The sequence below is a fragment of the Lynx rufus genome, unplaced genomic scaffold (genome assembly GCF_022079265.1).
Source record: "Lynx rufus isolate CCGP_SWC_20201006 ecotype Redwood Valley unplaced genomic scaffold, mLynRuf1.p SCAF_20, whole genome shotgun sequence".
Classification (NCBI taxonomy): Eukaryota; Metazoa; Chordata; class Mammalia; order Carnivora; family Felidae; genus Lynx; species Lynx rufus.
In genome coordinates, this window is record NW_025814835.1 from 28,579,550 (window position 1) to 28,604,092 (window position 24,543).

At 45.1% G+C, this 24,543-nt stretch overlaps 1 protein-coding gene across 3 annotated transcripts in view; it reads right to left on the bottom strand.

Annotated features, from left to right (window-relative positions):
• Positions 1-8,229: 8,229 nt before the first annotated feature.
• SLC14A1 (solute carrier family 14 member 1 (Kidd blood group)) overlaps positions 8,230-24,543 on the bottom strand; it is a 51,323-nt gene continuing 35,009 nt past the window's right edge. For all 3 annotated transcript variants that reach the window (XM_047086251.1, XM_047086250.1, XM_047086249.1), the window contains 6 exons: positions 22,028-22,156; positions 20,655-20,847; positions 16,540-16,687; positions 16,204-16,338; positions 10,272-10,321; positions 8,230-8,770 (listed from right to left, as the gene is read on the bottom strand). In XM_047086251.1, coding sequence (XP_046942207.1) covers positions 8,594-8,770; positions 10,272-10,321; positions 16,204-16,338; positions 16,540-16,687; positions 20,655-20,847; positions 22,028-22,156 — 832 coding nt within the window. In that variant the 3' untranslated portion in view covers positions 8,230-8,593. The remainder of the gene's footprint in view (positions 8,771-10,271; positions 10,322-16,203; positions 16,339-16,539; positions 16,688-20,654; positions 20,848-22,027; positions 22,157-24,543) is intronic.

Sequence of the window (24,543 nt, forward strand, 5' to 3'; positions counted from 1 at the left end):
ACAGGTGGGAGTGAGGTGGGAGATGGTGGCTGTGAAGGACTGACTCAACATAGCAAAGCTTCAGGCATTTAAAGACTAGATTCTCTGCCACAGGCCCTTCCTTCTGCCCCTGACCACCTTCTTTGTACTCTGGTATCACTGTGGATTTCAGGGCCCGCCAAGACATGGCTCATTTCTTTGGACCTTAGCAGTGGTTCTAGAAAGGGTGGTAGTCAGGGGACCCAGGAGGAACCCAAATGAGCCTCCAAAGCTGAGTCCCGATGACCCAGGGAGAAAATGTGTCAGAACAACGGCAGAGTCTCACCTCCTCCAGGAAGCCATCCAGCTTCTGTTAGTCTCTGGGATTTCTGAACTTGCAGTTGCTTTTATGTAGGAGAGCACATTAGAATCGTCTGGAGAGCCTTTAAAGATTCAGGATGGGATAGGACAATTGTATTTTTTCAAAGATCCTTGTGCATAATTCTGATAAATGCACTTGGTTGACAAACATTATGGAACACTTGTAAGAGTGCCTGGGAGTTGAACTTGCAATATGGAGCCCTTGCAAGAAATCTAACTCTCAAACTGGCTTTGTTTGGCTAGTACAGTGTTTAAAAATATCTGAGGGGCTCCTGGGTGGCTCAGTCAGTTAAACATCTGACTCTTGATCTCAGCTCAGGTCTTGATCTCAGGGTCCTAAGTTCAATCCCCGGGCTGGGCTCTGCCCTGGGTGTGAATCCTACTTAAAAAAAAAAAAAAATCTGAAACGTGAATGCTTTGGTAGGCTTGGGGTGGGGTGTGCAATTTTCAATTATCCACAGTCCCACTGTTCCCTTTTACTTCATAACCAGGTGCTTTGCTTTTTTTCATCGCTTGTGACTCATGAGCACTTGTACATCTGGGACACTGTTCTTCACATGGACACATTGGGCGGCAGCCCGCTTATCCCAGTGGGGTTGCCCCAGCTCCGAGTGTTTCTGAGGCTGCTTTTTAGGTATTGCCTTCACCATAACTTTATTCCACACACAAGAAAATCAGTCTTCTCCCTCTGTAGCCATGTTATGATTATTCTTTAAAAATGACATCCTCCGAGTGCCTGGTGGCTTAGTAAGTTGAGCATCTGGCTCTTGGTTCCGGCTCAGGTCACGATCTCATGGTTTATGAATTCGAGCCTCATGTCGGGCTCTGCACTGGCAGCACAGAGCCTGCTTAGAATTCTCTCTCCCTTTCTCTCAGCCCCTCCCCTGCTCTCTGAGAAGGTCTTCCTGAAGGGGCGCCTGGGTGGCGCAGTCGGTTAAGCGTCCGACTTCAGCCAGGTCACGATCTTGCGGTGCGTGAGTTCGAGCCCCGCATCAGGCTCTGGGCTGATGGCTCAGAGCCTGGAGCCTGTTTCCGATTCTGTGTCTCCCTCTCTCTCTGCCCCTCCCCCGTTCATGCTCTGTCTCTCTCTGTCCCAAAAATAAATAAAAACGTTGAAAAAAAAAATTAAAAAAAAAAAAAAAAGAAGGTCTTCCTGGAAAGGTGTAAAATTTTACCTGAAATTGACACTCCAGAGTTAGCTAACTCTGTCTCCACAATGTGATACAGGAAAGGCTTCTTACCCATTCATTCAGGACATAATGATTCTCTAGAAGTTTGAGTTCCAACAGCTCGGTGCCATCTGAGTTGCCATGGAGACCTTGTAGCCCGTTAAGAGCCCAGGGTTGGGACTCGTCTAACCAAGCCCCGTCCCATAGACATATGATATGAGCCGCAAATGCAAGTCATATATGCGATTAAAATTTTCTCGTGACCAAATTACAAACTTTTTAAACGGCGAAATTAATAATATCTTTTATTTAACCCAATGTATACAAGGCATTGTCATCTTGATATTTAATAAATATACAAAATTATTGAGATATTTTGCTTTTTTTTTTTGGTCGTGTATGTTTGAAATCCAATGTGTACTTTTGAACACACCTCAGTTTGGGCTGGCTTTATTTCAGGTGCTGCGTGTGGCTACTCGCTCCCACAAATCTGGCTGAGAGGCCAACATGGGGTCTCAGAGTGTGGAATTGCCGCTCCTACGACCTGCCCGTATGTGCTCTTGTTCCCCCAAGATGTGCTTGCTCTTGGGTCACTGACTCATGCTCGAGCTGCCGTTTGTTTCCTGTGGTCCGAGGGACCTAACCCTAGCTAGATTTCCTGATACTGTGCCAACTTTCCTCTCTGCTTCATTTCTTCCCCTGCGAGTCCTTGCATGTCACTGTGATATAATTCAAAGCTTCTAAGGGCTAGGATCCAATGGACCCAACCCAAACAGGAAACTGGCTTTCTCATTGTTTATTTGGAGCCATAAAGCAGAAAATGTCAGACACTTGTTTTCAATGCTTCATTGAGCTGGAACTGAATTGAAACTAACTATTTCCAGTGGGGCCTTCTGACATGGAATGATTTAGAAGCTTCAACTGTTAGATCGAGAGGGCTAATTAAAACATGAATTGACCCTAAACTTTCCTTGCTCTGGTCAGTATCACTGGCTGCCTCACCTTTTGCTTAGCATCTTGTTAGTCAGAGGCTACAAGATTCTTGTTAGTCAGAAGCTGGGGTATCCTAAAGTACTCTGGGAATATTCCAGCAACTATTCCACATAGCATCTCTGCGTAAAAGGTCTTGGTTTAGGTCTCTGTCCCAAACCCCTTTGTAAATCCCACAATAGATAATCTTGTCTGTCACCACATAGCTCTCTTCAGTGTGGTCTGGGCACGACGGTACTGTATACTGTGTGGTATTGTATACTCTGTACCACTGTGGCAGACATGTTTGTCTGCTTGTCCAATAGCCATTCTTCCTGCATTCCCTGCAATATGGCAGAGCTCACCTGCTACAGTAGGGGCTGACAATGCCACATGCATGCTTTTACAGACTCCTTTGCAGCCAGGAATGGCCTTATGACCCTTTTATGCCAAAAAGACACAAGCGAAAGCATTTTGGGAAAGATTTTCCTCCCTGATAAAGAGAGAGAGAGACATGAAAGAATGACTGTCTTGCAACTCTGGTTGCCTCCTTCTTCCTGATGTGGTTGTGAGGTTTGTAACAAGGCAGCTGTTTTGGGACCGTGAAGTAACAAGCCCGGGGATGAAAATGAAGTCTTCTGAGGATGCTGCGAAAGAGGAGGAGGATAGAAAGAGACTGCATCCTTGATGACATCACTGAGCAGCTGCACCAAACTTGGAGCAGAACGTTCTACTTTTAGGAATGAAACTACTGTTGTTTAAAGTACTTTTGGGCAGGTATTCTCTTACTTGCTGCCAAAAGCATGCTAACTGGTGTGGATGCCTGGCATTTAGTGATATATTCTTGTCTTCTGTTTCTTAGAAGGAGGAAGTCACTGAAACACTGTTCCTTCAACCTCGTTGGCCAGCTACCTCTTACATCCTCATCATCATGCTACTCCCTTTCCTCATTTACTGGTCAGTTCACCTCATAAAGTTCTGTGAGAGCAGAGGCCGTGACTGACTGGTTCACTATGGAAGCCCAGTTCCATCATGTGATAGTCATTCAACAAATATTTGCCAATTCGTGAGCCAATGGGGGCTATCAAGGAGGTAAGATCCTTAGAATTTGGCTACTGCCTAGAGGTGAGGGAATGAAGCTAAGGATGATGAACTATTTCTGGATTGTATGGTTGGCGAGAGGGTGCTACCTTGTAAGTTAGCACAGGGTGGAGAGCAGAGTCATTGAAGAAGATGAGTTTTGCCCTGGATGAGTTGAGATGGATACTTTTGGAACAGTCCCCATAGACGGTTGAACACCAGGTCTGGATTGAAGCTCTGGAAAGATGGGATTGGACGGGAAGATGTATAGCATGAGAGAAGTGATTCTTGGGTGCTGCCATCTCATTGTGTGGCACTGCCATCTACCTTGTTACCCAAGTGAGAATTCGGGAAGTCATCCTTGACACCTCCCTCTCCCTCCCTTCCCACATGAATCCATTACCATGATTCCACTTCTTGTCTCTCACCCCCATAAACTTCTCTCCATCCCCCTGCTACCACTAGAGTTCAAGCCAAACCACATCTCCCCTGCACTACTGCAGTTGTCTGCTTGGTTTCCTGAATCCACTCCAAGCCCTCTCACTCACTGTAGTCCAGCCACATCAGTCTTCTCTCACTCCTATTTTTCTTTTTCTTTTTTTTTTTTTGAGAGAGACAGAGACAGCATGAGCAAGGGAGAGGCAGAGAGAGAGAGACAGGGAGAGAATCCCAAGCAGGCTTCATGCTGCCAACGCAGAGCCAGATGTGGGGATCGAACTCACGAAACCGTGAGATCGTGACCTGAGCTGAAACCACGAGTCAGACGCTAAACCGACTGAGCCCCCCAGGTGCCCCTTCTCTCACTCCTTGAAAGCACCAATCCTTGTCTCAAGGCCTTTCTGCATGAGTTTCCGTCTGCCACGAACACTGCTCTCTCCATGCTCCAACTTCCTCCACCTGCCCATCTCTGGTCGACTCTAGGTCTTGGCCTAAACCTCACAACCTCACATACCCCTGACCTCATGCACCTTTGTAGCCTCAGAAATTTAAGTTTGTTGGAACACCATGAGGTGATTTGGCTTTTGGTGACATGTATGGGCAAAAAAGCCAACCAACCAACCAACCAACCAACCAAATAAACAAAGAAACAAACAACTTAAAAAACCCCTATTATCAAACTTGAATTATTAATTAAAATGAGAACTGTAACTGTCCAGGGTCAGGAATTCACGAGTATGGACAAGTGCATTGTTTCCCCTAGAAGGCAAATCTACATAGGAAACCAAATAGCTTGTGAGTACGGGCTCAGACAAGGAACATTAGCTGCTTGATCTAAATGATTATATTTGCTAAGCCATGATTCCTCCAGTGTGCCCATTTCTACCACAAGGGTCTCCCTAGACACCTGTTCCTAGACCACTACTCCCCGTGCTGGAGACCCCCCCCCCCCCACTGTGTCTGCCTTCAACTCCTAAGCTTCAGTGGCTGACCTGGTCCCCCTCAGATGTAAGGTTGCTTTAGCTATGTTAACACCTATCTGGTTAATATTTAGTAAGGTTAAGGTCAGACCTTGGAGCAGTTGTTTAGACGATTTCACATGTCAGCTTTGATCTACTACATGTGTTTTATAGTTCAATTTTAAGAGCTATGAAAGCAGACTATAGAGGACTTAAATCCACTTCTTTAAAAGTCTGTTATTTACTATATTTGTTTAAATTCCTTCAGGATCTATATTGCTAATTGTTTTAGCAAATGGCACTCTGTAGCCTTGAAATTATAAGCCTTCTAATGTTCTGGGGGGATTGTCAAAGCAGGTTCAAGAAGGAGATTTTAGGGGCACCTGGGTGGCTCAGTTGGTTAAGCATCTGACTCTTGATTTTGGCTCAGGTCATGATCTCACAGTTCCTGGGTTCGAGCCCAGCCTCAGGCTCTGTGCTTACAGCATGGAGCCTACTTGGGATTCCCTCTCTGCCCCGTGTGCATTCTCTGTCTCTCAAAATAAATAAATTAAAAAAAAAAAAGGAGATTTTACTCTAAAGATGAAAGCCTTTTGGAAGGAGGTTGTTAGATAAAAGGAAGGCTGAAAACATTCATATGCATAAAACATTTTGCTATACTTAACAACCTCAAAGATATTTCTGCAAGATTGTCTGTAAGAGGCCCCCCTTGGAAAATCCTGATCTTGAACTTAACCTCCTATCTCAACATATTTCATGCTAATCAGATGTCATAGGTAACTATTTAGCGTTTGGAGTCTTTAGCTGAAGAGCCTTAAAACCTTTTCTCTGTTTTCTACCGAAGACCAAAGGGGGCATTTAATGACCAGATCACTCTTGTATATTTATTATCTTGAAACAATAGGTAGAAGAGGTTTTGTTTTGACAGAAGGCATTCCAATGTGGCTAATCTACCGTGGCCTTCTTCTATTTCTTGTTTGGACTGCCTTTGAAGGTTGGAGTGAATTTCCATTCTTACCATGTTTTCTTTCAAACACGCTAACCGTGGATGAAGGGAGGTGGGAGAGCAGTCTCTGAAGGCAGGTTTCAGAGACAAGCACTGCTTCACCTTCAGGGGCAACGTTCTGAGAAGTAGTTCCTCCCAGAATGCTGCCCCCTGAGGCCCAGTCCTGGTGGGGTACCAAGGGCCCGGACGGGATGCCTGGAGCTGCCTGGCGGGATATTCATCTTAAAGTCTTAGGAGCATGTCCTGAACGTCCATGGCTATCCTCAGTAATCCAGTCTCAACCCTGAGTGGGGAGAACGATGTGTAGTTGAGAGGAGGCCCACAGGGATGGGCCCATATATCTGACTTGAACAGGGTTTGCTCAGCGACACGTCTGGTGCTGTTACCAAGTAGAAGAAAGGAATCAGGATACCAGCACATCAAAACATAAGCAGATATAAGCAAGACACAATTATACATGTGATTAATATACACACACGATAGCTATAAAAGGCATAGGTGACTTTTAAACAAAATCTGTACAAAACTGAGCTGTGAGTATAATTTTATTCATATTCTTACCTAGAAATTTGTTATACAAACAATAGGAAAAGAATCCAAGTGATCCCTGAGGAAACTAACAAAATACCTCATTTCAGGGTAACACTTAGTAACAAAAACAGCTTGAAAAAATTAATACCATTTAAATTCGGCAATGTACAAGGCTTTAGAATGTTCCTATTTACACGCCTGTGTGAGCCCACCAGCAGAAGGTATACAGAGAACACTCCAGCTCCTGTGAAGATGGGCCTGGAGGCATGTCAGAGGCTCTGGTTCACTCAACCACAGCCTGGACTCTTCTCTCCTGGTTTATCTTTGGTTCTGCTTTCGTTTTTGAGTCCTCCTCCCCTGCCCTCCCACCAAGTCTTATTTCACAAATTCCCTAACAAGGGAGATTTCCGTTCGCACGGTGAAGATTTAGTTTTTCCACATGACTCTATGACGGTTGCAAATTCAGGGTTTCAAAAGGCTTTGGTCACAGGGTTGTTAAATCAGAACAATGTTTGTTTTCCTGAGAAAAGGAAGAAGTGGACTTCTCCCTGAAATATTTTAGGTTGGCTTCCCTTCTTCTGTTTATTCCTGCAGCAACCTAAATATTTTGCACTGAGCACTGCAAACCCAAAGGGGGGAAAAACCCTTTAGGATTCCACGGTTTCTCTTTCCGAATCCTCCAAAATACTGAATCCATACAGATTCAGCGGAAGGTGGCGAGTGGCACTTTCTATGGCATCCTCAGTGTGTTTGGTTATAGGATGTTTATAGGACTGATGACTTAAAAATTAAAACAAAGAAAAACAGGGGCGCCTGGGTGGCGCAGTCGGTTAAGCGTCCGACTTCAGCCAGGTCACGATCTCGCGGTCCGTGAGTTCGAGCCCCGCGTCAGGCTCTGGGCTGATGGCTCAGAGCCTGGAGCCTGTTTCCGATTCTGTGTCTCCCTCTCTCTCTGCCCCTCCCCCGTTCATGCTCTGTCTCTCTCTGTCCCAAAAATAAATAAACGTTGAAAAAAAAAATTTAAAACAAAGAAAAACAGGAGAACCCTTTACCTTTGGGTTCTGAGAATATTGTGAGTGTGCAGATAATAATGACTTTTTTTTCATGAATTTTTTTTTTTTAAAGAAATTCAACAACTTCCAAGCATCCAGAAACAATCTGAACTTAACTTTCAGGCTTTATAACATGTAAAACATCCCAAATGGATTGCAAATTGTGGCGTTAAAGGACCCTTGGATGCTGATAACTTGGTTCTACACGTTCCTGGCATTTACAAAATCAACATGTGGATTAAAGTGAAAACAGCTATGCCGAATATTTCATAAAAATGTAACTTTTCTTTAATATCTAGGAACTGGTTAAGCCAGGAACTTCTCTTATTTTACCTCATTGAAAACACAAATGCATTCTCATAAGAAAAAGATAATAAACCTTATCTAAAAAAATCCTTTGCCACGTCTAAGAAAAATAACATTCCAGAATAATTTTGACTGATAAAATCCCTTTCTCTCTCCTACAGCTGTGTCCGCCTGGAAAGAATCAGCCCATCTCCCGTAAGAGAATCCCACCCACACAAGGCAGGATCCAGGCCATTCTGCTGAGGGGCCGGGGCATGAGCTGTGGGCACTACCACTGTCATGTGTAACTTGTATCGATTTCAAACAAGTCACACTGCTTATCTGAGAATTCAGGTTGACTTTGACTTTGTGACCATGAATTCCATTCATTTGAGGCTTAGTTGGAGAGCTTAATTTTTAATACTGTTAACATCACGTAGCCTAACCAAACACCAAGAATTTCAATAAATGTCAATCATTAGCTCTGGTCTCATGTCTTCGTTCTGTTGGAGCACTTGACCTTATGAATATATTAGTCTTAGCACCAACGCCCCACCAGGGCACACCATCTGGTCTCTCACATGTTTGGGGATGCTCCTGGAGTCTAAGAGAAAGCTACAAAATGAGCCTAAGAGCAGATCGCCAATGGGTTAGTAGTACGAAAGTCGTTACGGGCAAAAAACAGCAGTTTGCCAAGACCCTGGGGGTCACCTGGGGCAGTCGGTCAGCCACCCCTTGTGACCATGGCTGTGGGTGCGGTTGCTCTCACAAAGGGCTTTCAACCATCCTTTTTTTCTTGGCTTGTATGTAGAAGATGCGGTTTTCTTCAGGATAAGTGACTTTACCGAGGGGCATCCTGTACATGTTGGCATTCTTCGTGGTCAGCAAGAGGAACAGTAGTGTGGCCAAACAGAAGGGCCAGGTACAAGCTGGCAATCCCGCCTGAAGAGGAAGAGACAAGGCACATGCTCCTCTGAGATCCTGTCACAAAGTACCACCCTTCATCCTATTCTCATTCAGCCCAGGGGGATGCATCCCTGGAGCACTGACCCAGGCTCCACTAATGCCCAAGATGGAGTCCAAGATCCCAGGGCATTTAGCAGGTGAGATGCCCTCATCTGCTGCTCAGGGTGGTCATTTGCCTGTCCACCTTGTACATCTTTCCCTTCCTTTCATACAGTGGGCCTCCTATGCCACGGGGCACCTAGAGATGTCACTTAGCAAGCCGCCAATGTCTCCTGACCCTCATCACACCCACAGGGCCCTCTTTGCTGAGTTCAGCCTGTGGTGCCGTCTCTCCTCCCGATTTCCACCCAGACTAGTCTTGGACTCTACTGGCTTTCCTTCCTCTTGTTCCAGTTCCCAAATAGATTCTAAGCTCCTTGAGGGGAGGTCCTTCCTTTGGGCTGTTCTTGGCAACTCATGCAGTTCTGAAAGAGAAGGTCAAGGGCAGGACAGTGCTGAAAAGGAAGGAGAAAGAGGGGCAGGAGCCACTAAATGGGAGATGGTTTTGCCTATTAAATAGTTCAGCAGGGGTGGCACCTGGGTGGCTCAGTTGGTTAAGTGTCCGACTTCTGCTCAGGTCATGATCTCACGGTTCACGAGTTTGGGCCCTGCGTCAGGCTTTTTGCTGACAGCTCAGAGCCTGGAGTCTGCTTTGGATTCTGTGACTCCCTCTTTCTCTGCCCCTCACTTGCCCACGGGCTTGGTCTCTCTCTCTCTCTCAAAAATAAATAAAACATCAAAAAAATTTTTTAAATACTTAAGCCAGGATGTGAGTCTGAATAAGTCTTACGACTGATGGAGATTTAAAAAAGGACAAGGTGTGGGGCACCTGGGTGGCTCAGTCGGTTAAGCATCCAAGTCTTGATTTCGGCTCAGGTCATGGGATTGAGCCCTGAGTTGGGATTCTCTCTCCCTCTCTCTATGCCCTTCCCCTGCTCTCTCTCTCGCTCTCTCTCATTCTAACATAAAATTAAAAAAAAAAAAAAAAGACAAGGGGTATGAAAAACTAATGGCTTGACCCAAAACAAAAACCAGCACCATCTGGGTCATTAGCCAATTATATTTTTCTCTCTTTCCTGATTTCTCAACCACCACATGGTCTTGGCTTTCTGTTCAAGTAGAAGATATTCTAAGGTCAATTCCCTGACACTCAGAGTTAGAATACGAACTTGATAAATATGTTATACAGCCTAAGTTTCACTTCTTTAAATTATCAATCTGATATTTTTAGCAAGCCTGGTGATTGTAGTTTGGATTATAATTCACGAAGAAGCTACAAGGTGAGGGGGGACAGGCAGGTCCAGGAGATGAGAAAGTAGTGGCTATCACAGCCATGGATCCTGCATGGGACACCACCCAGGGGGACCTTGGGAGGGTTTCCATATCATCAGAAACTGATCAATCATGTTACGACAATGCAAGATTAAAGCAAACTCACCACAGCCATCACGTGTGACAGGCTGACTCCAAGGTAGGCAGTGAACAGGGCTACAAACAAAGGGGAACAACAGCACTTAGTAGGTGCACTTCTCATTACAGGGAAGACTGCCTTCTGGTATAAATCCCCTGGAAAGGAAACTTCCGTGTTTTTCCAGCCAGCCCAGCACCCTGGTTATAATTATGAGCTTAGAGTCGGCAGCTCTGGGTTCAAACCCAGACTCCACCACTTAGGAGCTTGGTGGCCTCCATTCTAAGCCTTCACTTTCTCACCTGCACAATAGAGGGGATAGGAATTCCTTTCTCACGGGGTTGGTGTGACACGAAAGCAGGTAATACTTGGGTTTAGCATGCAGTACGAAGCACTCAGTAGGGGTGCCTGCGTGGCTCTGTCGGTTAAGCGCCTGACTTTGGCTCAGGTCATGATCTCGAGGTCCATGGATTTGAGCCCCACATCAGGCTCTTGTGACAGCTCAGATTCTGGAGGCTGCTTCACATTCTGTCTCCCTCTCTCTCTGCCCCTCCCCCGCTCATGCTCTGTCTCTCAAAAATAAATAAACATTAAAAAAAATTTAAAAAGAAGTACTCAGTAAAGGTAGCTTTTCTGTGATTACTATTTGGTTCATGTTACTGCTGATCCTTAAGGAAAAGGCTTTCCACGGCCAATAAACTTCCCTGTTATTTTATCTGAGCATGGTTGGACTAAAATGAAAAGTATGAATGTTTCTTCGGATAGCACGGTTTCTGTACGATCACAAGGATTCTCGTATTGGTTAGAATTCACAGTTAGAAACACTTGTGGTATAAAAAAACAGATGCTAACTCAGAGATCAGTAGAAACGGAACACAAACTTGGGATTTCTCCCCATAACATTTTTCCAAATACCATTAAGATCGGCATACGGGCTAATGAACTAACATGCTACGTTTTTATTTACTCTGAGCAAGCGCAAATCTTAAAGTAGCAGTTTGAGTATATCTGTGACCTTCAATGTGAAACAACAAAAACAAAGCTCTCAAGTAGCTAATCATCAGTTGAAGGGGGGGGGGCTCAAGAAGGCTCAGGGAAGCCCTCGGGTTTCACCAAGGCAGGCTGCAGAATGACCTTCATAAGCTGGCCACACAGCCACCTGCCCAGCAGCACTCACCGGTAGGCACACCCACCATCTACTGCCCCAAAGCAGGAGAAATCACACAGCCACCATGGGGCGGGGCAGGAAGTGGGGGCGGAGGGACTCCCTCCCTCATTTACTTTACCACAGACTTCCAACCTTTTATCAATCTTTGGTCTTTTTGTCCTGGTATTTTTGTTCAACAGTATGTCTTTCAACATCTGAATTGTCTCCAGCTAGCGGGAAAGGCGTGTCTTGGAAAGACAAGCTTCAAACCCCAGCTCTGCCATTTATTTGTACAACAAATCCCTGAACTTCGGAATCTGGTTTTATCATTTGTCAAAGGGCAACTTGAAGATGCTCTTTACAGGGAGGAGACGGATCTCACATGCAATCCTGTATTTCCACAAAGAGCAGCTCTCAAACCCATCCCTGTCCCTGGGGGGTGAGATACTGATCTGAGCAGAAGCCAGCAACAGCTTGGGTTGGAAGAGCTTTTTTGTTGGGTTTTGAGAATTTCATTCTTTTTTTTTCTATTTCATTCATTCATTCACTCACTCACTCATTCAACAAATATTCACCGGCCCTTGAGCAAGTACCGGAACATTCTGTCCTTGCTCCCTTGGGTGCCGGCTCTTCTAGGAGATGTCCCCTGAGCACCTGAGACTCATTGCCACTTCTCTCCATTTGATACTTATTACATTTGGAAGGCATTGCTCTGGTTTCTTACTGTTACGCGGTTTCCAGGTGCTCTCCAATTACAAGTCACTTTTCTCCCCATAGTAAGAGAGTCAGACTGCATAACAGTAACTGCCCATCAATTAAGATTTGCTGAATCAGACTGGGAAAGCCTTACGGTAGAGGTGACATTCTGCACACCACAGTTTGTAGGTGATGACTCTGACAGAGCTCTGGGCAGCAGAGGGAGAGGAGAGGCCCCGAGAGCTGAAGGGCCGGCAATGTCCGTCCCCACAGGCCACCGTGTACAAGTCCTACTGTGACAAGCCAAGCATTAAAAGGAGACGAAATGTGTTTACAGTTTGCACTGATAAAATAACAAGACCGAGGAATTCCTTGGTGGGCAGCTTCCGGTGTCGAGGCAGGGAAGGCAGCAGTGCCGGGCCCTGTCAGAGCTTCCCGGGTCCTCTTGCTGATAAGGCCATGTGATCTAATGAAAGAGCAACTCTGCAATGAATGTTCGTTCTTTATTTACTTTGGCTGGCCGAGTCGGTCTTTGGTTTGGCAGGGTCAGGGTGACGTGGGCAAGCTGGAACTTGCTGTTACGTTTTCCATGTGAGATTTACCTTACAGGAGGGGGCTGGAGGTCTGCCTCAAAACTTTATGTCCAAAGAGGGAAAGGATGGCCAGTACCTAGTGTGGATGAAACGTGCCCTCTCACACACCACTGGTGGCAGGGGAAAGCGGGATGGCCCCTGGGGGAGGGCATCTATTGAACGTGGCATCTACTGAAGTTAAACTTGGCAGAGCTAGGATGTGGCAGAGGGTCTGGGTTCTCAACTAATTCAGTACGTTGCCTCATCCATTATGCTACGCCATTAAAGAAAATCTGACCTATCCGAAGGAAGGTAGGCGTGATAGGCACAGTCACGGCCCCCAAATACGTTCACACTCTAATCCCCAGAACCCGTGAATATGTTACCTTATCTGTCAAAAGGAGCTTTGCAGCTGTGATTAGGTTAATGATCTTGAGACCGGGAGATGAGTGTGGGTTATCCAAGTGGACCCAACATAACCCGAGGTCCTTATAAGAGGGAGGCAAAAAAGTTACACTGAGGGAGCAGGAGGGAGTCTTTTTACACTCTGCTTTATACTCTTCTGTATTTATCAATTTTTTTTTTTTTTGGTACCATAAGCCCATACTACTTTACTTCTCTAGTCAAGAAAATAATGAAGATATTCCTGCTTTGAGGAAACCCATCTGCTAACATCTTGGCCTCATCCCTTTCCACAGTCTGTCAAGATCTCAGCAACAACTCGTGTGACCAAAACAGTTTCTGCTTGATCTTGAAGGATGTACTCAGGCTGTCCCCATGCTGGCCCCGACCATCCAGTCAGATTGCCTCTACCAACAGGACTTCCTTCTCTCAATTTTAGGACATACAGAAAAGCCACTGTGTCTAGGAGGTGCTTCTTTTTTTTTTTTTAATTTTTTTAAAATTTATTTTTAATGTTTATTTTTGAGAGAGAGAGACACAGTGAGAACAGAGAAGGGGCAGAGAGAGAGGGAGAGACAGAATCCAAAGCAGGCTCCAGGCTCTGAGCTGTCAGCACAGAGCCCGACGCAGGGCTCAAACCCATGAACCGTGAGATCATGACCTGAGACAAAGTGGGGCACTTAACAAATTGAGCCACTCAGGTGCGCCTAGGAGGTGCTTCTTGATGATTCTGCACTGTCATGTGCCCCCAGGGAATCTGGTACTGCAGATGTGTCCTTGTTCTGTCACAGATATCATATGGTCTCCAGTGGGCTTGCTCTCACCCACCTGGCTTCTGCCCTTGACCATAACACTCTGCGCACAGGAATTTCTGGATCTAAAGTTGCTAACCCCCTTGGTCTTCCCAGTACTATCTGGGAGGAAGTTCAGATACATCATATCCGGCCATGGCCACGTGGGTTTCATGAGTGTTTAATATGTATTTTCTATCACCGCCCACACAGAAACATAAATGTAAGCCCCTTGAATAAAGACTTGAAATCTCAGGGCGCCTGGCTCAGTCGGTGAAGTGTCGGACTCTTGGTTTCGGCTCAGGTCACGATCTCATCGTTTGTGGGATCGAGGCCCATGATGGGCTCAGTGCTGACAGCGTGGAACTTGCTTGGGATTCTCTCTCTCTCTCTCTCTCTCTCTCTCTCAAAAATAAACTTAAAAAAAAAGATTTGAAATCTCAAAGAATCTCATAGTAAAGCTTCTAACCTGGCCTACCTCAGGTGACACGTAACCAGTTTTCTCCTTTGCCCTAAGCTTATGAACAAATATGGGAAAATGAGCAAAAAGTTTGACAGGACTAGTTGGTGAAACAGCTGTGTACTATAAGGAAATTGGCAAAATAACATGTAAAGTGGCAACACCACAACAATCTGAGATTTTTTAACTTCACTACAGCATCAGAAAATTAAAATTGAGTGAGGCCTTAGAAATCCTTGGTCCTGCTTCCTGCCCAGTACAGGAATCCATTCTAAATTCTCTGCCTGACATGTGGTCTACCCTTTTATTTTATTATCTTATTTTTTTTAATTGGGGTATCATTGACATACAATATTATATTAGTTTCAGGTGTATAACATAGTGTTTCCATCTTTGCATACATCATGAGATGCTCACCTCAGTAAAGTCACCGTCCATCACCGCACAAAGTTAATACAATATTATTGACTAGATTCCTCATGTTGTATATTACACCCCCCATGACTTATTTATTTTATAACTAGAAGTTTGTACTTCCCTTTATCCATTTATGCTCCTAATCCACCTCCTCTCTGGCAACCACCAATCTGTTCTCTGTACTTATGGGTCTGGGTTTTGCTTTGTTTTGTGTTTTTAGATTCCACCTGTAAGTGACATCATATGATATTTGTCTTTCTCTGACTTGTTTCATTTAGCATAATGCCCTCAAGGTCTACCCATGTTGTTGCAAGTGGCAAGATTTCATCCTTTTTATGGCTGAGTAGTATTCCATCGTGTGTGTGTATGTGGTCCACCATTTTAATAGCGGTGTAGGTAACTTGGATTGATTAATCTGGTGATAAACTGACTCTACACAAGTATTTCCATTAGATTACAGATAATTTATGCACATTCCACCCTTCCCCAGTATCACCCAGGGATACCCCAGTATCCCTGCACTCTAATACATTATCTTACTTTTTACTTCGTATTGAATTAGGGATGCCAGAGGCTCTGGGTGAATATGTCTCCGCTTTACAAGGGCCTGAGAAATCCGTTAGCTTTTCAAATCTCTATCACTTGAGGTGTGTTCTCTTAAAGGCCTGAATGCTGCCACTGGGAACAGAGTAGGGTAGGGGAATTACAGAAGTTGTTACCGAATGTAGATTCCGGGCTTGAATTTACCCTAATTGACTGGATGCCCTTCAGCACATCACTTCACCTCTCTGGCCTCAGAACCCTAGTAGTAAAATGAGAAGGAAGGTGTGGGGATCTCCAGAACCATCTGGCTCTGACAGGAGGAGTCTGGCTGGAATATGGGGGTCCGAACGGATGAATACAGAGGGTCTGAAAATGTGGTCCCCGGAGGAATAGCATCAGTGCCACCTGGCCCTTGTTAGAGACACCAACTCTTTCCCCACCTCTAACGACAAATCAGGGACTGGGGAAGGGGGGCAGCCATCTGTGTTTTAACAAGCCTTCCAGGTGATCCTGACACTCCCCGAAGTGTGAGAACAGCTGGTTCCTGTGATTCTCAAAGGGCCACATGTAGTCCTGCCTGACTCACCAGGAGAGATGGCTCTGTGTTTAGCTTGACTCATTTTATTACTGTTTCTTGGGTCAACGACTAGTGTGAAGAACATAGGACGAGTCAAGTTTCTATCCCCCAACATATACATAAGGCAAATGTTTAATATGGCTCAACAGGCTCTCCTGTCCTCACGATAACCCATGAGGCAGGCCCAGCAGGGCTTAATCCTCCCAGAGAGAGGAAGCCACCTGCCCTGCTCACACATGCAGAGAGCCGGGGCCCAAACTGGAACCCTTGCCCCAGTTCCTCACACAGTCATATCTTACTGTTTGGGCTGATACCATGGTTATGAGCGAGCCTCCCCCCGAGGTACAGTATACTCACCGCAGGCAAGAGCCAGCAGGTGGGTTTGCCAGGTCAGTGCCATGAACATCCCTCCCATTGCAATGCAGGCCAGAGAGCTGTTGAAACCCCAGAGTCCAAAGTAGATGTTCTCAAATGGCGCTGAAAGACTGAGTCCTGTTAGGTAAGACAGAAGGAGTCACAGCTGTGGACAAAAGGCAGCATGCTCTGGAAGGAGGTTAGGGGTGGGGGAGGCACCAAGGGAGTTCTTGAAAGCAGAGCTCTCAAGAAAGGTCTGGAGCATGGAAGACGCCGGGGGGGGGGTGGTGCATGCAGCGGAGGAGGTACTCGATATCCCATTGCCCGTCTCAGGCTTACCTGCCGCTATCCCCAGCAGCGACCCGATGGCAGCGTGCAGGCACATGAGCGGGGAGGAGAGCAGAATGGCGCCCAGGAAAATGCCCCCCGACCACGGGTTATCGCAGCCGTAGATCTGACCGACACCCACGGGCAGGGATTTCAACAGCTGCAAAGCCATTTAGAGAAGGAGGTCATTAAAACAGCTGAACAGACACCTACAAACACATACAAGGCAATGGTAGAGTGGGCTTATCTTGTCTTTTGAGATCAGTGTGGCTAATTTTTTTATTTTTTTAATTAAAAAATTTTTTTTTAATTTTAGAGAGAGAGAGTGTGTGCAAGTGGGGAGAGGGGCAGAGGGAGGAAGAGAGAATCTTAAGCAGGCTCCACGCTCAGCACGGAGCCTCACGTGGGGCTCCAGCCAAACCCATGACCCCGGGATCAGGACCTGAGCTGAAATCAAGAGCCGGGTGCTCAACCAACTTGCCCACCCAGGTACCATCACCCTACCCCCACCCCCCGCCTTTTTAAAAATTCTCTCTCTTTACAGAAAAACCTCACACTTTTGCTTTATCCCAAAAGATGCACCAGCCCATACCTGCTGCATACTGAGCACACCTTCCTAGAACCCCCTTCACTCTGGGGCTCTGTTGCGGCACTGACACGGTGGCTTTGGCTGCTAAGCTCCCAGGTGGAGTCACTGCCTCACAGCTTACACTTGTGTTGCTTTTAACTGTCCATTGGTTCTCAGGCCTAATACATCAGTGCACACTGTGGTCAATAGAAGTACTATTGCTCCCTTGCAATTGGGTTGTTAAGGCCAGAGACCCAGAGTCGGGTTCTCTTATCCATAATTCAGAAGCAATTATCAGCAAGTTCATGAATCAGGACCCTATTGACACTTCTGCTGTTAATGAGAACATGTATTTATTTAAACCAGAATATCCTTAGCTTATTCCAGTTATCAACAACTGCCAGTCAGTGCAAAAAAACCCCACAAAAATACATGTAAATGTCATGTAAATTTACATGTAACACATGCAAATTTCTACTTTCTGGCCGAGGCCTGAATTCAGCTCATGTGTTCACAGAATGGCAGTTTTCGGAAAGGGACAGGGTTTGATTTAAGCTAACAAATGTGAATAGCATTTTATAGCAACACATTCGGTAGGTCCAGGATAGGCATAATTAGCCACACTAGGTTCCTTTGTGACCAAGACCATTTACTGAAAGATGCCTTCCCATCTTGCTCCCTCCGTCTTCTCTAGGTCACATGTATACCTTCTGAGGGGCCTTGGGGAAGCAGTGACTCTGACACAGGGGGCTCTGCCTCGGCACGGGGAACTGCCCTCCCCCTTCATGCGTTAGGCTGGAACTAATGCTGGCTTCCAAATGCTGCATCAGTCCTTGCTCAGAGCACGGGACCATACTGTGAGTTTGAGTCTATCCTAAGATGGACCTTAACATTTCCAGCCCACACTGGATCTTCATGTCTACGCGAAATCATTTCCTGTTTCTCTAGAGCAGGGAACTTGATGTGGGCAAAGACTACTTAGGCTTTCATCTCAGAACCGGACAGCAGAACCATCCCCTGGGTAGCCCGGGAGGCGGAAGCTGGGTGAGATGGGAAAGAAGGGTGCTGATGTTGGGGCGGTAGTTCATAGTGAGAAGAGCAAGACCCTTACCTCCACGGATCAGCACCGTCCAGCAGGACTTCCACGGAGGTGGAATATTCCATATGTGTGCTGCCCAATACGTGTGCCTACTGAGCACCTGAAACGTGGCTAGTGAGGCTAAGAAACCGAATTTTTAATTTCATTTAATTGTAATGAATTTCAAATTTAAATTAAAATAGCCACATGGGGATAATGGCTACTATGTTGGACAGGGACATTTTAGATAGATTACTGAACGTTATTTATAATATTTTTCACAGGGGATTCAAATAAACATTTGATTTTCTTCTGGGGTTATTTCCAAACGCTCCTATTTATTTTCTGGGCAAGAATGTACAGAAAAGCCTGCCTGAGCTCTTCACGTGTTTTGCTAGCTCAGCAAGGAGGACGGCAAATGGGGTTTCATAATCTGATAGTGGGAAAGCCAGTCTTTTTCACATCATAAAAGGTGGTAGTTTTCTTCTGATTAAAAAAAAAGTGTTTTTTAATGTTTATTTATTTCTGAGAGAGAGAGACACACACACAGAGTGTGAGCAGGGGAGGAGCAGAGAGAGAGACACACACAGAATCCAAAGCAGGCTCCAGGCTCTGAGCTGTCAGCACAGAGCCCGATGCGGGGCTCAAACTCACAAGCTGTGAGATCATGACCTGAGCTGAAGTCGGATGCCCAACTGACTGAGCCACCCAGGCGCCCCTCTTCTGATTTTAAGTGTTCTCTTGTTTTTAATAGTCAAGAAACCTTAAACAGAGTTATTAAATAAACACCAACAGGAAGAGCTGGAATGTGATTTGGGTTAACCAGGTTTTTAATTTATTTTTATTATTATTTTTTAATGTTTATTTTTGAGAGAGAGAGAGAGAAAGAGAGAGAGAGAGAGAGAGCATAAGCACAAATGGGGGAGGAGCAGAGCAAGAGGGAGACAGAGAATCCCAAGCAGGCTCCACGCTGTCAACACAGAGCTTGATATGGGGGTTGAACTCACAAACTGTGAGCCAAAATCAAGTATCGGATACTTAACCAACTGAGCCACCCAGGCACCCCTGGGTCAACCAGATTTTTTAAAAAGGTGCTCTCTTTGTGCACATCTGTAAAGAGATACATAGAATACATCTTATGATAGCAGTTCTCAAACTCTGGCCTACATCACCGTTATTTGGGAAGCTTGTTAATACAGGCTCCCAGACTCTATTCCCAGAGATTAGGATTTAGAGAGTCTGAGATGGGGCTTGTACTGGTATTTAAAAAAGAAACAAACAATGATTCTGATGCCTACCAAAGCTTGAGAACCATGAATTATTGTACCTATTCTATGAGATCTGCCAAATGAAAAAGCAGAATAGAGAGGTTCTGTAATGAGATCTAATGGAAGGAACAAATTCTTTTGATCAGAGGAGCCAGATCATGGAAGCCTTAACTCCAGGCTGGAGGCCTTGCCTCAAAGGATGGCCCCCAACACACCCACCCAAAGTTTGAAACAGTCTTTGACTCCGACTTTGAAACAGAGCTATACTCTGGAGTGGATTTTGGGAAAAGAGGAGGAAAAGTTAGCTTTGAGCAGTCATTTAAAAGACCCCTTAGCGGGGTGCCTGGGTGGCTCAGTTGGTTAAGTGTCTGACTCTTGACTTTGGCTCAGATCATGGTCTCACAGTTTGTGGGTTTGAGCCCCATGTTGGGTTCTGCACTGACAGTGGGGAGCCTGCTTAGGGTTCTCTCTCTCTCTCCCTCTCTCTGCCCCTCCCCCACTCTCTTTCTTTCAAAATAAATAAATAAACATTAAAAAAAAACCCTTAGAACAGGGGTGCCTGGGTGGCTCAGTTGGTTGAGTGTCCAACTTCAGCTCAGGTCATGATCTCGTGGTCTCTGAGTTTGAGGCCCACATCAGGCTCTGTGCTGACAGCTCAGAGCCTTGAGCTTACTTCAGATTCTGTGTCTCCCCCCTCTCTCTCTGCCCCTTCCCTGCTCATGCTCTGTCTCTCTCTCAAATATAAACATTAAAAAAAAAAAAATTAAAAAAAATCCCCAAACCCCAGAACAAAGAAAAAAGAGACAAAAAACAAAAAACCCAAAAAACAAAAAACCCGATGCTTAAATACAGAGAGCAAAATGGTGGTTACCAGAGGGAAGTGAGTGGGGAGACGGGTGAAATAGGTGGAAGGAATTAAGAGTACTCTTATCTTGATCAGCACTGAGTAATGTATAGAATTGCTGAATCATTATATTGTACACCTGAAACTAATATAACACTGTATGTTAACTATACTACAATAACAATAATACACAAATCCTTAGAGCCCAAAGCTTTGGAGCAGGACAAATGGTTCAGAGGGCAAGATGAAGGCAGCAAGGCCACACTAGAGCTGAGTCTCCATAAGGCTCTGATGCCCAAGAACAATTAGCCAGGAGGACACAGAGTCTTCCAGAGCCAGGCAGGAATGTGAGAAGACGGTATACCTTACCTGCAGGGCACTGAGGTCAGTCCAGGTGACATTGGGAACCTCGGTTATAGGTTTGAACAGTTTGCCTGGGAAGAACGGATTGTAATGTCCCGTGGCCGAAAGGTACATTGACAACGCCATGTTGAAGGGCAGGGTGAAGACGGGGAGGTCCCATTTGCAGAACAAGGAGTTCAGTGCGCTTGAGAAAACTGGACTAATGACAACAGCAACGACCACAGAACAGAATGGAAGAACGTGCATGTGACAAGTCAGTTGACGCTGAATCTCTACACCATGGAGGGGCTTTGTCTCCTGGGCAAATATGTCCCTAAAGTACTATTTCAACAAACTTTTCATGGGGGGGGGTGGGGGGAAGATAACCGAAAAACCAAAACGAAACAAAAAAATAAACACACGTGGAATAAACCCTGTCAGAGAGTAATTCTTACACAAGGTCAAAAATGAATGCTTTGCTTACTTGGTTTTGAAAAATTATATTCTGGGGTTTCTCACAGTGACTTATGAAATCCAGGTTTTAGAAATATTTTTGAAGTATTTTAGACATGAAGTAAAATACTATCTACACGGTTAAAGCCCCCCTGTGTAACCCACTTGATCATATGCCCCTCCCTCCCCACCAGAGGCGACCACCATCTTGAATTTCTAGATCATCTTCGTGTTTACTATATCTGTTTTTGAAGAAGAGAAACAATTGTCCAAGGGAGGATATAAGGTGGTGTGGGCTTGGAGGAAGAAGATTGGGATGGAGGATGGGGGCAGCAGCTTTAGCAGTTGGTGACCTTTGGCAAGGAACTACTCCTCCATTTCCTTGTCTGTAGCCTGGGGGACTGGATTAGATTAGATGGTCTCTGGGCCTCTTTTGTGCTCTCCCGTGTTGGCCCATCACTAAGGTCAAGAGCTCCAGGTTATGGGAAAGGGTGTGGGGAGCACTGCAGGGGACAACTTCCGTCCTCCGGCCAGTTCTTCAGAACTGGTCAGAAATTACTTCCTGGACAGGTTGGCTCTACCAGCAACACATAGAGTGGTTCTCAAAGTGTAGTTCCTGGATCAGCCACATCACCAGGCAACTAGTTAGAGATGCAAATCTTTAGGCTCCATCCCACACATACATATTTATATATATATAATATATAATATTTATATATATAATATAATATATAATAACATTTACCATTTTAACCATTTTAAAGGGTGCGGTTCACTTGCATTAAGCACATTCACATTGTTGTGTAACCATCCCTCATTGTCCATTCATACAACATTTTCCATCTTGCAAAACTGAAACTCTGTACCCATTGAACACTAACTCCCCATTCTCTCTCGGCCCTATACATGTTTTTTTTAAGGCATTTTGAAAACCAGGTGTAACTTACCAAGTCATGGACATAGCAGACACAGGGAATAACAGCCACCAGAAATAGTTGCCCTTGTCTGAAAAGACAGCCATGAGTATTCCCACCAGGGTGCCGTTGTAGCCCTGCAGCCCGGCTGCAATTGCTGACCTGCGGGCAAGAGGCACAGCATGGACATTGGAAAGTTGTTATTTCTTCTGTATCATTAAGGGCCTCTGACCTGCATCATTAAGGGCCTCAGAGCTCTTATGTGAAACTTTCCTAATTCTGACATTCTTGGTAAGAGGTGTAAGATTGTCGACTTGTAAATTCACTTCTGTAGTGTCTGTGACCTTATAAACATTAATCTTCCAGCTCAGCATACATTTTCATCTTCCTGCACCTCTACTTGGTCGTCTCCAAATATCCATTTTCAAGTTATTGCAATGAAAAACAATTACCTTTCCTGGGCAGGGTACTCCATTTATGTGCACATTTAGCACCAAATTCTTTATGCTTCTCAGCATGTCACCTCACTTCTGAAGGTTGTCCTATTGGCAATTTTCTACTCCTGACCCAAATGGTTCCCGTTTCATAATTGAGGGCACTAGAAGCCCTAAGTGAGAAATAGAACAGCTTCTACAGAATAAGCCCCAAGGCTGACAAGCCAGGCCCCCTAGGGCTCTAAGAGCTGACATCTCACACCACGAAGGGCTGAGTTAAAGGATGAAGTCATTGGGCCACCGGGTGCAAAGATGGTGGAGTGAGTATGTGAGGTTAGGTGCAGGGTATGAAGGAAGGTGACACAGCCAGAGGCCACACTACAGGGGTTGTTTGGGTGGTGTGAGAGCTTCAGCGGGGGCAGTAGGTACCATTACAACAGCAAGGTGGTATCACTTACACTCACCTGGGTGAGAGCATGAGAGGAGGGACTCTCTGTCCAATGTCCTTGGTCTCCCCTAACTAATCTATCAGGACAGGTAGAAAGTGATGGGCTTTGTACTGGTTTAACCCCAGAAGTGATACTGTCTTCTAGAATTTGGGACTATACATGAGGACGGTGGACAGCTATGCAAAAACTCATCTTCTAATAAGGGACTTGGAGACTTGATGCTTGACTGCCATTGCTTTAATGGCAACGTCTGCAAGTTGCAGAACGCCATACTTAAGGCAGCAGGAAGATGTGGATTTGCTTAACACAGGATTGCCATTTTAATGCGGTCCTTTGGGACTGAAGAGAGTAAAAGAGATTTGAAAATCAACACGTGTAAATATGGCTTGATTTTTAAATAACACCTGATAAGGAAAATGTGTCATTTTCCACTTGAACAAAACAATGAAGGAATAGTAGATATGGCGCAGTCTTGGACCACACCTCCATACTGAATAGACTGTTTCCTGATGTGCGTTGGAATAGGACTGAACGTAAGCTATGGAGAACAAATCAGGCTCTTTGGACCTGATAGGAGAGTGGAACTTTTTCTGATTCTCTTTCTGGTTAGCTCCTTAGGTAATTTATGGTAAGTGTTATGAGAGCTGAGTCATTACAATGACCATCCACTGGTGCTTATGCATTGATCCTGGACATCTAGAAGACCAGTGGCCTCCCTGATAAAACTAGGAAGTCAGGAGCTGTCTTCTCCCATTGTAGAAGTCAGCTTATCACTTCTTCAATGACAGATCAATTTATAAAGTACATGCTATTTTTGAGTCGAGTGTGAGATCGAGCCCTGAGCTGGGCTCTGTGCTGCCAGCATGCAGCCTGCTTGGGATTCTCTCTCTCTCCTTCTCTCTCTGCTCCTCCCCCACTTGCCTGCTCTTTCTTTCTCTCTCTCTCTCTCAAAATAAATAAGTAAACTTAAAAATGTATGTGCTATTTTTAACCTAACACGTAGTTGAGAAAACACACAGACACTTCGTAAGTCAGAACTTACTAACTTGGAATTTGTGATTATTCATCTTTCTAGAAACTGAGCTAACCTTTACACTGTCTATAAAGAATGAATTTGCTAAACTAAGCATGGAAACAAGATATAATGGAATTAGTGGAATTTTTTAAGCCATCAAGACTTTTTTTTTAATTTTTTTTTTTTTTAGTTTGTTTATTTTTGGCAGAAACAGCATGTGAGCATGAGCTGGGGAGGGGCAGAGAGAGAGAGAGGGAGACACAGAATCCGAAGCCGTCAGCACAGAGCCCGACACAGGGCTCGAACTCACGAACTGTGAGATCATGACCTGGGCTGAAGTTGAACACTTAACCGACTGAGCCACCCAGGCGCCCCCCCCCCCTTTTTTTTAAATTTTAAGCCATCAAGACTTTTTAAGAACTCATGCCCAAACAAAATGCTCATGATAAATAATTGATTAATCACTAAAGAAGAATGATTTAGTGAATGATGAAAGAGAAATAATAAGGGATATAGATGATCCCTTGATGTCTGACTCAAGACAAATGTAGAGTTGTGTGGAATAAAGGTAGGTTTTCTGGGAAGAGTGGGACTTTATCACTGGTTCCCAAAGTCACTGGTTGGCTCCTGTGTTCTCAGAAGCAAGACGAG